At 52.5% G+C, this 13228-nt stretch overlaps 4 protein-coding genes across 4 annotated transcripts; 2 read left to right on the top strand and 2 right to left on the bottom strand.

The window, feature by feature from the left end:
* Positions 1-2974: 2974 nt before the first annotated feature.
* CORC01_13077 (uncharacterized protein) lies at positions 2975-3330 on the bottom strand (the record flags this gene model as incomplete). The annotated part of the gene is made up of 3 exons (XM_022624695.1): positions 2975-3098; positions 3160-3269; positions 3328-3330. The coding sequence occupies 3 exons, from the start codon at positions 3328-3330 to the stop codon at positions 2975-2977; spliced, it is 237 nt and encodes a 78-aa protein (XP_022468813.1).
* A 548-nt stretch (positions 3331-3878) lies between these two features.
* CORC01_13078 (transcription initiation factor IID) lies at positions 3879-4477 on the top strand (the record flags this gene model as incomplete). Its single annotated transcript, XM_022624696.1, has 2 exons — positions 3879-3939; positions 4008-4477. The coding sequence occupies 2 exons, from the start codon at positions 3879-3881 to the stop codon at positions 4475-4477; spliced, it is 531 nt and encodes a 176-aa protein (XP_022468814.1).
* A 1450-nt stretch (positions 4478-5927) lies between these two features.
* Positions 5928-9114, bottom strand: CORC01_13079 (oxoglutarate dehydrogenase; the record flags this gene model as incomplete). Its single annotated transcript, XM_022624697.1, has 2 exons — positions 5928-6469; positions 6525-9114. 2 exons carry the CDS (start codon positions 9112-9114, stop codon positions 5928-5930), a joined length of 3132 nt encoding a protein of 1043 aa, XP_022468815.1.
* A 1125-nt stretch (positions 9115-10239) lies between these two features.
* On the top strand, positions 10240-12930 carry CORC01_13080 (uncharacterized protein; the record flags this gene model as incomplete). Its single annotated transcript, XM_022624698.1, has 1 exon — positions 10240-12930. The coding sequence occupies one exon, from the start codon at positions 10240-10242 to the stop codon at positions 12928-12930; it is 2691 nt and encodes an 896-aa protein (XP_022468816.1).
* Between the last annotated feature and the right edge of the window lie 298 nt (positions 12931-13228).

Genomic DNA, 13228 nt, shown 5'->3' on the forward strand with positions numbered 1-13228 from the left:
CCGTCTTTTTGCTTTCTTTGCCTTGCCCCCCACCCCCATTCCTAATTGATTGTCACTCTGTCAAAACCTTGAGCACACAAGAGGTGATGTTGCATTGGACCTGAATCTTGGTTGGGCACGCGCTACTTTGGATTATTATGATTCTGCAAGCCGAGTCCAAGCCCGGGTCTTTGGTCCTGCGTCTTTTCCGAGACATATACCCGAGGGCACTGGTTAAGATCTTAAAGAGGTTGTTGTCGGGAGTAGTCCTAGTTGGGGTCATCTGAGGATCTGGCTATTACGTTCTCGCAGCTTCCACTATGTATTCCTTGTCCTGTGTCCATCAGATGTGGAGACGAAGCATTACTGAAGTCATGTTCGCCTTCCTACTGTCATATTTACACTCTGATATCGTACTTTAATCAGTTAGAGGCTCTCATCGGAAGCGCCGTATCATGATGGGCACGAGGGAAGGAAGTTGGAAGGGTTTGACAGCGTCAATCGTCATGTCAATCGCCCTGTGCAAGCTCAGTAATCTGTAGTGTGACCAGGTAGTTTTTTGCTTACATCACTATCATTGGCCGTTACTACGGTGCTGGCGATGACCTATTTTGAATGCACACGTGATGTCCGCCGCGAGAAGACGTTGTCTATGAAGATCTTCGATCAATGAGCTAGAGAAGGCAATAGTGGGCAGGACCGCAAAGTCGCATGTACTGATTTAGCCACTTCAAGACTTTTTTACCGGCATTACAATCCCTGTTTTGGGGCCTCTTACTACGGCCGTAGATACCAATACACTTCACTTACGGATGTCCAATCCGTCTCGACGCGCCAGTCGTTCAACCCTTGCGTAGGCGTGTAGATGTGTGCTGGATGAGACGAGAAGTAACGCGGGAAACCAGGTACCTAGTTTCAGACTTCTGCAGAGCCATCGATGACGATCGTTTCAGCACCTCGTTATATCGGTCGTCGTGTCTATAGCTCGAGGCTGTGGAAGGATATTCTCGACATTACTTAGCGACATGAGTCCTGCTGTTTTGACCGTCTTGGACATGTTGAGAACTCAGATTACAGATTTTTTGCTCTTTTCGTTTTGCTTAAAATGCTGTCTATGTATCAGGTTTCTTATATAACGACGGAAAGCCTCGGTCGACATGTTGTATGACGAGTGCTGGGGTTTATTATCACATAACAAGCGTAACATGCAGGAACACATCATCTACTACCCATCTTCAGTTTCATTGGCTCTATTCTGCTCCTAGTCGCCTTGTAACTCTTCCGAGAGAAGTGTCAACCCATTGGTGTAGGCCTAAGCGTTGCAACCTTGGTCCCAGCTAGGGTGTTTATAGTCTGATACAGAAGTGCTGTCAAATCATACCGCCCCCCCCTGGAAGGGCTCGTTGCTGCTTTCAAGCTTCACGCAGCGCACTTGAAGATGAAGCTGAAAGCGATGTATGATATTATAAACCTACTTTTGACGAGTGTCGAAGAATTAAGGCAACCATTGATGTAACATCATCACTAGTATGACTCGAGGAAAGGAAGGGATCATGTGCAATCTCAAATATGGAAAGAATACGTTCCTGAAGGACAGCGCCCCTGTGCTATATTTATAGGGGAAGGGAAAAAAGATTAGAGGTCTCCTGCATCTCCATGGGCTTTCATAGACGTACATGGAGTAGACAGATGAGCGTCCCTTTCTTCAACACTACGATTGGGTGAGTGTCAGTGTCGAAATCCTGAGCAGGCTTGATTCCTTAGCAAAGAGATGATACAAGAAACAACTTGAATCAAGCAATCACAAAACCAGTACATTGTTCAATATGGAGGCTAAGTATGTCCTCTCTTTCACGACGGCCGCCGACGTTTGCGGCCAACGTTTGCGGCCGGTTTTGGGTACGCTTATCAACATTACTTTATTGTGTTATTGGTACGAATTTGGGGCATAGTACTGGTACCGTGTTGTTACATTGCGTGTGTATTGTATTGTGTAATTTCTGTTGAAAGATTGATCCTGTGCGAGTTAATCACCAAAGCCAATAAAGCCGGAAGGAAACACCCTCATATAAATCGATGAGGTACCATTGCCGGCGACAGCGGACGCATGGTCCAGAGGGCATCGTCAACCGTGGAAGGAAGTCAAAAGTCAAACTCTGCAAATGGACGGCTTATTTCGTTTTCGTTCACTCTAGTATCAGGATCTATAGTATAGAAATCATGTTGACTGTGTGTTTGATTGAGTAAGTACGTCTGGGTCTCTAGTCCTGAGCGCATGAGCTAAGCTGCACCTCTCCCCTCTCTAGAAATATGTAAGTTGACATATCATTCCATCACAAAATGGTTGTAAAGACGAATGCCCTGTACCTTGAACCACAGCTCCCAGTTCAGGCCGCCATGTCACTGACTATAAGCTCATAGATGGCTTTTGCTCTACGAGTTCGCTTGGTGTAAATTGCTGGGAAACTGAAATCATCGATGCAAAGTTCTTGTGTTTGACACAGTGTTGACGAATATACCCGGGAAAAATACGCTACTCAGACGATAAGCGTCCATCGAAGTTGTCCACAAAGAAATTAGAATTGCTTCAGAGTTCCTAATCAGACAGACTGTCGTTTCTGGAACTGGAAGAGATATCTATACGACAGTCTACGGATGTAAATCACATCCAAAGCAACGCCAAGAGCAGAACCACAACGTATTACCATCGATGGTAACATAATTTCTTGCATTATTTCCCCAGTCGTCCGATATGGACGGACAATACCCATGTACTATTGAATTCGTTATGCGGGTCATATTGACCTAGCAGTACCCTCTTTCCTGCGCCTTGCGCTGGCACCCATCTAACAAAGCAACATTTCATTTTCCAGACCAACTCCAAACCATATAACAAGTCTTTCGTCCCCCCGTCGAGGAGGGTTCCGCGCGCGTGCTCTTACAGGTGGGGGTGGGGGTGGTCTAGTTGATGAGCATGGAAACCTATCGTAGCCGGTTAGAAGCGGAAGGTGAAGCTGCAGAGAATCGGGAGACTTGCCGCCATGACGACACAGCATAAGCTGATGTATGGACTTAACCGCTCGCCCACCCTTGCGAATTTCCAGAATATGCCGATGAAGCTGTCTGATAGTCAGCAGCCGTATGTATCTCTATATAACTGCGTGCCATAAACGAGCCTACCCGTCCTTGTTCCGATCCATAATGGCGGGTATGAGCTGGTGGACGTATGCGCATGTGCATATGAGTAGGAGAATGACGAGTAGGAGCGACTGGAAGTTGAATAGGGCTGTCTATGTCTCATTTCAGCATGCCTCGTTATACCCAATGTGATCGCGGAGCTTGACATACCATGTTTGCAAGCTGAGTCCCTCTAAGAAGGAAAGATAGCGACTTGGACGGGGGACCTTGGGTAAATGGGCAGGCTAACTTGATGGTCGCGATACAGATGGCCTAGGGGTGCGTCGTCTTCAGCCTCTCCTGAGTGGACAAGGTGGCCCGGAGATTTTGTGCCACATGTGGCCTGAGCTTGGAGCTTCTCATTAGCCACGTTTGGACGACAGGGCGCCACCCCCACAGTCAACATGGACATGGGTTTGCTCTGGACCGGGCCTAGAACCTGAGGCTCGATATGCAGGGTTATGATAAGATAAGGCACCTGCCAAAGGTAAGGTATCTGTAAGGTACCTAGCTTTCTGCGCCGTGAATGGAAGTCTGTCACTCAATCCCAAGCACCCACCCTAATCCTCAACCTCCTCTTCGACGACTCTTCCCTAGCAATCCGAATACCAAATCCACGCGCCTCACGAAGGGACTTTCGCACATTCCTCTGGAGTGATTACAGCAAAAGACAGCAAACTCTTACGTATCCGGATCAGATAATCAGGAATTGTCTGCCCAATATGGAGCCTCGCGCTCGTGCCGCCAAAAATGTTGGCAAGATGAACTTTAGCCACAACGAGCGTCTGTTCCTTCCTCTCTTGAGCTCAACGATACCCAGGGATCGGACTAATTGAATTCAAATCCTGCAGTGGCTCAACTGCTATACGCCCACGGCGACGTGAGGAATCCGCTTCCCGAAACGATTCGCGTTCTCGACGAGATTGTAACCGAGTTCATCCAAGGCATGGCCTTCGAGGCGACGCGCGCGGCGAACTACGCGGGACGGCAAAAGGTCAAATACGAGGACTTCGAGTTTGCGTTCCGCAAGAACGACGCCTTCCTCGGCAAGGTCCAAGAGGTCTTTGAGAAGAAGGGTGAGATCGAGTCAGCCAAGAAGATTTTCACAAAGGACGACGAGGCGGTGCTCATGAAGGATGCCGCGGACCAGGAGCACAAGAAGGAAAGGCCCGCCAACGGTACGGGGGAAGCTTCGGGCGCGGCGGACGCCGCGGTGAAGCAAGAGGAGGAGCTGGGCGAGGCCGACGACGACGCTGATGCCGAGAGTGAGGTTGCGGGACGACCATCAAAGAGAGTCAGACTGGATGGGGACGGAAAGTGAGCCAAGGTCCGAGGAATATGGGCGTGAAGTACGGTCATGGGGCTCTTCTTTTTGGGATGAGGCATAGCGCTGGTCTTTCTTTCTTTCTTTCTTTCTTTTTTTTTTTTTTTTTTTGGATGGCATGGCGGCTTGGGGTATTCACTTATAATTCATCATGACAAATAGGCCTGGCTTAGCGGGAAAACGGGTCACAAAAAGCACAATACTAACGATAATGAACTGAATAATCACGAATTGGGAGATTGACAATCCTTGGAGAACTTGCCACAAATCCAGCTCACCATAAGCCTGGCACGGCTGACAACCGGGTTTCGGAGACTAGCGGGAGCGTGGAGTTGCATGTTTGGGTTCTTCTGACGCTTCTGGGCGTTTCCCAAGTGTCATGACCATTCGATGCTGGGGATTCCACTCCTGCAGCCCTGTTTCATCCTCCAGTACATCCGGCATAGGCGAGCCTCTGGCAAGTTCAGCGCCCACGCGACGCGATCCAATGAGAGGTTGCTTGGAAAATTTTCAGAAACCGTGCTACTTTACCATACCTAAACTAAGGTGGTAGGTGTTGCTAGTGCTTCGAACCGAGCAACATCTTACTCGCTGAATGGCGACAGCCCAGCCTTGGCATCAAGGTTTTGGGTCAAGCCTTGACTCAGCTGCTCAGCAGGAATACCTGACCCAACGATCAGTCATTGCCAGTGGCCTTTCGTACCCACCCTAGGTCACCTACATGTTGCAGGTCGGCGGGCCACTGAAAGAAGGTGGATGCGTTGCTGACGTGGTTGGCAAGCTAAGCTCTATGACCCGGTCAGGGTGTACGCAGTATGGGCAAATCGGAGAATAGTTGCGGGACGAGAGATTAGTGATGGAGAAAGACAAGCGATGCTCGCTAGTACGCGTAAAGTATTGTGCAGCAAATATATATACGAGGCGGCGTAATGCTGGATAGATACATCATCAGCTTCACAGAGATGGGGCTCTGCGAGGTGAAGAAGAGGGCCCAGTGGTTGTTAAATAGTTAAATAGAACACCTCTGGATGGGTTTGTATGGGGATCGCAACATACCCGGGCTAAAATGCTGTGCGAGGCCGTCGTCGGCATCTCCTTATCCAAAGAGCCAAAATCGACTTCGGAAAAACCAGCGTGAGAGACATATTGTTTGAACGAATAAATTTGCTTCCAGCATCAAGTAGCAGAAGCTGTTTCTCTGGCGGCATGTGCCTTTATCCGCCAGGTTTGTGTTCGGTGCGATATATCTAGGATGCCGTGCCCTTCCACCTAACTTTTGTAATGGCACAACCTCTCCGTCATGGAGGCATGTGTGGTATTACTCAAAGGTTTATTTTACAATTGCACAAGGAACGCATCGCTCCCACTGTTCTGAACCTGCCCGCGCCCGTCCTAAGGCTCTTCCCATCCACCCGCTGTATCATGTCTGTTTAAAGTCGTTCATTTTTCACTCGCCCTTCAGCTTGTCCTGCTTGACAGAGAAAGCCATCTCCAGGAACTCTTGCTCCTCCTTATTGTGCAGGCCCTTGTTACCCGCGGCGACAGATGCGCTAGGGCCACGGCCGGCGTACATGACATGCTTGCGGTCGTGGTGTTCAGTGTTGTTAAGCAGAGTCTCAAGACGGGGCTGTACGAAACTCCAGGCGCCAGCGTTGAGGGGCTCCTCTTGGCAGTAGACAATGGTCTTGGCGTTGGGGTACTGGTCGAGATTCTCCTTCAGTTGTTGCCAGGGGAAGGGGTTCAGCTGCTCAATACGGGTGAAAGCAACATTGTCGATCTGGTTGTCGGCGCGGTACTTGGACAGGGTAGCCCAGACCTGGCCAGAGCAGAGAATGACACGCTCAATTTCCTCCTTGGGCTTGATGGCACCAGTCTCATGCTCTGGGTCGGGGATGATCCAGCGGAAGTGAGAGTCGCCAGTGAACTCCTCGATGTTGGAGCGAGCCAGAGGGTGGCGGAGCAGAGCCTTGGAGAAGAAAATGATGAGAGCTAGTGATCGTGAGCAACAAGGCCTATGATGATAGAATGATCAGAGTGGACTTACGCTTGCGGAATTGGCGGTGCATTTGTCTACGAAGGATGTGGAACAGGTTGGAAGGGCTTGTCATGTATGCGACCTGCATGTTGCAGTCCTGGTGCTGGCGGTCCAGCTTTTCAAGGGAAGGGAAGACGCGAGGGTCCTCGTTGCTCAGCTGCAGCCATCTCTCAAGACGACCGGAAGAGTGCTCTGGACCCTGGCCGTCGTATCCATGGGGTAGGGACACAACAAGGCCAGTTCTCTGCATCCACTTGGCCTCACCGGACGCAATGAATTGATCGATGATGCACTGCGCATTGTTGGCGAAGTCACCGAATTGGGCCTCCCACATGACAAGGGCGTTGGGAGAAGACAGAGAATAGCCATACTCGAAGCCGAGGGCGCCAAACTCGCTCAAAGAGGAGTTAGAGATGACGAACTTGCCCTGGTCTTTGCTGATATGCTGAAGAGGAGTGTGGGTGTCCTCAGTCTCCTGGTCGTGGAAAACAGCATGGCGCTGAGAGAAAGTTCCACGCTCGACGTCCTGACCGGAAACACGAACGTGGTGACCCTCGGTGACGAGAGAACCGAAAGCAAGGGCTTCCGCGGTGGGAAAGTCGATGTTTTTACCCTCGACGACAGACTTGGTCCTGTTGGACAGAATGCGCTTCAGGTTGCGATGAGGCTGGAAGCCCTCGGGGGTGCTGCCAATGACCTCGCCAAGGTGGTTCAAAGTCTTGCTGTCCACGCTTGTCTCATGGTGGGGAAGGACCTCAGTCGCAAGCTCCTTGGGAGACTTGAAACCGTTCCACGCAGATGTGGTCCATTCCTTGGACGTGGGTTGGTAGTCCTTGGACTTGGAGAAGCTCTCTTCCAGCATACCCCACACCCACTGCTTGTGCTCTTCAATATCCTCTTTAGTGAAGCTGCCGTCCTCGAGAAGCTTGCTGACATAGATGGCGATCTGAGACTCGTGGTCCTGAATGCGCTTGTACATAAGAGGCTGGGTGAAAGAGGGCTGGTCGGTCTCGTTGTGACCGTGCTTTCGGTAGCAGACTAGGTCGACAATGACATCTTGCTGGAACTCAGCACGCCAATCGGCGGCCATCTGGCACACGAAGTTGACAGCCTCGACATCGTCGGCATTGACGTGGAAGACAGGGGCATCGATGGCCTTGGCGATGTCAGTGCAGTAAGCCGTGGAGCGGGCAAAACGGGGGTCGGTGGTGAAACCGATCTGGTTGTTGACGACGAGGTGAATCGTGCCACCTGTAGAAAAGGCAGGGAGAGAATGGAACCCAAGACATTCGTAAACGACACCCTGCGCAGCGAAGGCGGCATCGCCGTGGAGCAAAACGCCCATGGCAGTGCGATGCGTCTTCTCATCGTTGTTATAGTGCTGGATAGCGCGAGTCTTGCCGAGAACGACAGGATCTTCCGCCTCTAAGTGAGAGGGGTTGGCGACGAGAGAAAGCTGGACGCGTTTGCCGGAAGGTGTAGGGCGCTCGAAGTTCATACCAAGATGGTATTTGACGTCACCAGAGCCTTCGTCCTCAGCGCCGGCAGTTCCGGCAAACTCACTGAAGATGGACTCATTGGGCTTTCTAACAACGTTGCTCAGAACGTTCAGACGACCACGGTGAGGCATGCCAATGACGATATCCTTGACGCCGTAGTCAACGCTGCGATCGATCAAAGCCTTCATACCGGGAACGAGAGTCTCGCAGCCCTCGAGGCCGAAACGTTTGTCATTTGGGTATTTTGTGGCAAGGAACGATTCGAAGCTGGAACTCCAGATTAGACGATCAAGGATGCGGCGCTTTTCGTCGATGGAGTACTTGAAAGGTCGGGGGACCTCGATCCGTTCGCGCAGCCAGTCGCACTTCTCTCTGTCGGGGATATGGATAAACTCAATGCCGTAGGCACCGCAGTAAATCTTCTCGCACGCGTCAATAATCTCGCGGAGAGTCATCTTTTCGCGGCCGTCCTTTTTGAAGCGCGGCAAGATGCCAGGTCCAAGCTCGTACTCGGCATCGAGGTCCTTCTCGGAAAATTGGTAGTGCTCAAGAGTAAGTTCCTTGGGCTTGATGTTACCGAAGCCCTGAGATTCGTTTCGAATGCCAAGGGGGTCGATGTTGGCTTTGTGATGGCCCCGAGCCTGGTAGGCGCGCACCAAAAGCTGCACCTTCAGATGGTTTGTGATCTCAGAGCCCTGGCCGAGACCAGCGCCGAGTGCCGGAACGCCACCAATGGCACCAGGAACCAGAGAGGGAGGAGGAGTGAAGGCCTGGGCGATGGGCATGTCGCCGTTCTCCATGTTCTTGAAGTAGACCTGCCATGAGACGTGAACGCTCTTGGGGTCTTGCTTCCACTGCATGTACATCTCATCGATGTAGTTGGCAGTGTTGCCAGACAAGAAGTTGTCGTTGGGGTTCGGGGCAGAGTCGGTCGCGCTCGCATAGTGACGTTGGCTGGTCAAGGCCAGGGGGCGACGGGCAGCAGCGAGCTTCCTCGGCGAGGCTCGCGACGCGATAGTAGAGAAGCATGATGATGAGCTCGTAGGTTTTGAGGTATGAAGCACCCGGGTGCCAGCTCTATACACAGAGCTTCGCAACATGGTGGCGGATAGGGCGGTGGAGGAGGAAGATCAAGGCCGTGAGCTGGATGAGCATGGAAAAGATGGAAGAAGGCAAGGACGGAACTTTATCGGTCCTCGGGAGTAGGCGTTCGGGTTCGTACGGGCCTGCGGCAAATCTGTCTTGGACTGGTGGAGAAAATGTGTAGTCCCATCTGGGTATGGGAGGTGCTGACTGCTGAAGCGCTGAGGTCAAGGTAGATACGGCAGTCTGTACCCTACCACACGTAGAAACTGGAGGTGGGAGAAAGGGGGTCTATCCACCCCCGTCCGGCATCACCTCTTGAACACCGGGGATTGGTAGGCATCCTCGTCCACCTACCTAGATCTGTGGAGTCTTCACCAGCCAGGCCTAAAGGGACATGGAGCTCCCAAGTCCAAGGTACCTAAGGCCAAAACTGAGTATACTTATTCAGGGGACAAATGTACCGGGGTGCTTGAATGCCAGTTTTTAAGGCGCTGCCACCATGTCCTGCCATCGCTGCAATTAATGGGGCCTACCACTGTGCGACTACGTAATTAGTAGGTACGCGGTACCTTAGGCGCCTTTTTTTTTGGGCGGGTGGATTACCTTTACTAAATTTATGGATGGAGATGATGGAGAGACCCAAGTGTGCCAAACTGCACCAAGCTGCACCAGACTGCACACGTACCTACCTCCCTCCGCAACACATCCTGCAGAATCGGATCTGCCTACCTACCTACCCTACTCTACCTCACCACCTCGCCTTATCCTTATCCGAACCAGCAATTGCCTGCACTGCCTGGACGGGACGTTGTGTGGTGGTCGATGTGGACTCCGATGCTGTCCAGTCTTACCCTTGCCTGACCTTCTCCGGCGCTGGACTGACGACCTCACTCATCTCGCATCCGCTTTTTGTTGTGCTGCGCCGCGTCGTTCCTTAACTCGCCTCACTTGGCCATCTCATGAGGCATCCCGAGCCACATACCCACACTCGTACCTCATCTTCACCACCACGTCACCTTCACTCCTGCCCATATCAATCTCTGCCATCGTCATTCTGTCGCCCTCATTCCGACCTTGTCTCTCCCTCTTCTTCCACCCCTCCCCTTCCCACCTGCCCTCTCCTGACTTGAACACAAATCATGAATGGGGACCTCAGTCTATCGAGGGCCCTCGGGGGACTACGAATAGCCAATCCAGATGACGCCGATGCCTCTCCAAGCGACCCCCAAGATGCTGCCGACGCACCATCATCCACCGACCGGCAACCAGAACATGGCCGTCAACAACAGCATCAATATCAACCTGACGCCCATCCCAATCTAGTACCCCTCGAGGAACCGACCACACAAACATCCCCAAGTCCGTTTGGGTCTACTTCCGCGTCAGACACCTTGCTGTCTCCCATATCTCACACACAATCGTCCGCGTCCGGGAGAGCGTCCCCGGCCTATGATGGCTCGCCAAGCCTTGCCGAACCCCGCCGAACGAGCCCCAGTGCCGAAATGCGAGCAGACGTCTACCGACAGCCCGTCTCTCCATACTCCGACCTCGACAGAGCTCCAGGGAGCCGCTCTTCCGTTTCACCGACAGCGCGCCCTATCTCTGCACTATACAGTCATCAGTCCGTGGCACCTGAAGAAGGACATCCGCTTCATCAACCGCAACCCCAGGGCGACCGGTCGCGGAATTCTGTCTATGGAATGCTCGCGAGGCAGGATTCTAATCACGCCCAGGGTTATCCAGGCAGCTCAACACCAACAAGGGAACCAAGTTACAGAGCGCCGGCAAACCCGGTCCGTCAATCTCAGTTGCCTCCTGGTTCTGGAACCTTGCCTCCACGGAGGAGCTCGAAAGGCATGGGCGGTGGATATGTCTCGGCAACAGCAGCGCCGTCGGGCCCGCAAGACGCTTATGGACCAGAGGCGCCGCTACCGACCAGTAGCGAGGAGTGGAAAGACCGTGGTGCCGCTGTCGGTGTGCGGAGGGAAACAGATTCGAACGGCAAGACGGTCATTCGACATGTCAAGAAGGGAGTTAGAGACTTCGCCTTTGGCCGTGTGCTCGGAGAAGGTTCGTATAGTACGGTCTATTTAGCCACTGATCGACAAACTCTCAAAGAGTACGCCATCAAAGTCCTCGAGAAGAAGCACATCATCAAGGAGAAGAAGATCAAGTACGTCAACATCGAGAAGAATACCTTGAACCGTCTTACCGAACACCCGGGTATCGTGCGCCTGTATTACACATTCCAGGACGAGGCATCTCTATACTACGTCCTCGACCTTTGCAACGGCGGCGAACTGCTAGGAGTGCTGAAAAAGACTGGCTCCTTTGATCTGGAGTGCACGAGGTTCTACAGTGCCCAAATACTAGACGCCATCGACTATATGCATTCAAGAGGAGTCATTCACCGCGACCTCAAACCAGAGAATGTCCTGTTGGACGACCATATGCACGTGAAGATCACAGACTTTGGCACAGCCAAGCTACTCAAGGATCCGAGAGAGCCGCAGAACGCCGGCGAAAGCGCGCGGGGACTGCCGGAGAGCGCTCGCAGCGACGCTGACGACGACAATAGGGCGGCTTCATTCGTGGGCACTGCCGAGTATGTCAGCCCCGAACTTTTGACGAGCAAAAACGCCTGCAAGGCGAGCGATCTATGGGCTTTCGGCTGCATAGTATATCAGCTATTGGCAGGTCGTCCACCCTTCAAGGCCGCGACGGAATACCTCACGTTTCAGAAGATCGTCAACCTGGAGTACGACTTCCCCACCGCCTTTCCGCCAGCAGCTCGCGACTTAGTGGAGAGGTGCTTGGTCCTTGATCCAGCGCGTCGTCTTACTGTCGAGCACATCAAAAACCACGAATTCTTTGACGGACATCCGTTTGGCAAGGGCCTATGGAGAACCAAGGCTCCACGGCTTCGACCTTATAATCCCATGCCTCAAGAACAGACTGTGATTCAACTTAATGGCGTGGGGAACAGTACAAACCCTACAGCGCCGCCCAGAAGCTCTCAGCCGCAAACTTCAGCCCTGAACGGCACCGCCCGACCGGCCAGAATCATCACGGAACTTCCTCCTCCGACCCAGCTGGATATTGAGTGGTCCCCAGTCTTAACGAAGAACAATGAGAGAATCCTCAAACTCGGTGATTTGATGGTTGTCTCGAGCCCCCTGCCGAGTGGCCACGGCAGGGGTGCCGAGCACATTGAGGGACACAAGAAGCTCTCGAGGTTCTTTGGTGGAAGTACAACCAAGAAGAGACAGAGGTTGGTAATGGTGACTTCGAGCGGTCGTATACTGATGGCGCCGGCTGGCGGAGAAGAAAAGCGCGCCAAGCAAGAGATTTCACTGCTTGCCCCCGAATGCACCTGGAGGACGCAGCTTGACGTGAAGGGCCAAACTGTATGGTGTGTCGATGCGGTAAGTATCCTGGACAAGAAGTCTCGCCGCTCATCTAAAATCCGACAGGGTGGCGTACACTACACATTTGAGGAGCCCAAGGGGAGCTCCGGCTCTGCAGAGAACGGCACCACAGCCGACGACTGGATAGAGTCTTTGGAAAGAGCCAAGGAATTGGCATTGTCTCAAAACCTCTCTGTTTCTTATGCCGGCGACAACGGTTTTGATATTTCGTCCACGGTGTCGAGCCCAGCTAGTACTCTTGGTGGCCGAGGAGTGTACCCCGACGGCTTCAGCGTCAGCGACCGGTCCGGTCGGAACCATCTCAGCAAAAGCCAGGCCAGCCTGGAGGATTCGGCTTCCACTACCAAGCGTAATCGGTTCAGCAAAAGACAGTCCAAGAATGGTCTCGGTCAACAATTCTAATTATCACGAGGCTCGAACCGACTGGAGCCACTCAACCTTGACGGATTCTAGGGGTGTCGAATTAGAGGAGCACCGCAGCTCTTAGGCAGAGAGCGAGCGGAGGAAACCTAGTAGAAGTTTGTAATGCAATGGATTTTGGTTCGGGAGGAAGCATTCGGGAGCGTGGCGTATCATCGGCTATGCACTCTTCGACGACTTGGCCTCTTTGGCAGGGAAGTTTTGCGGCTTTACACTCGATGGAAGCATTCATGAGACTAGGGTTGGGATTGAGTGTTCCACTACCTACCTCACTAGGGGG

This window comes from Colletotrichum orchidophilum (assembly GCF_001831195.1).
Source record: "Colletotrichum orchidophilum strain IMI 309357 chromosome Unknown Scaffold_176.1, whole genome shotgun sequence".
NCBI lineage: Eukaryota > Fungi > Ascomycota > Sordariomycetes > Glomerellales > Glomerellaceae > Colletotrichum > Colletotrichum orchidophilum.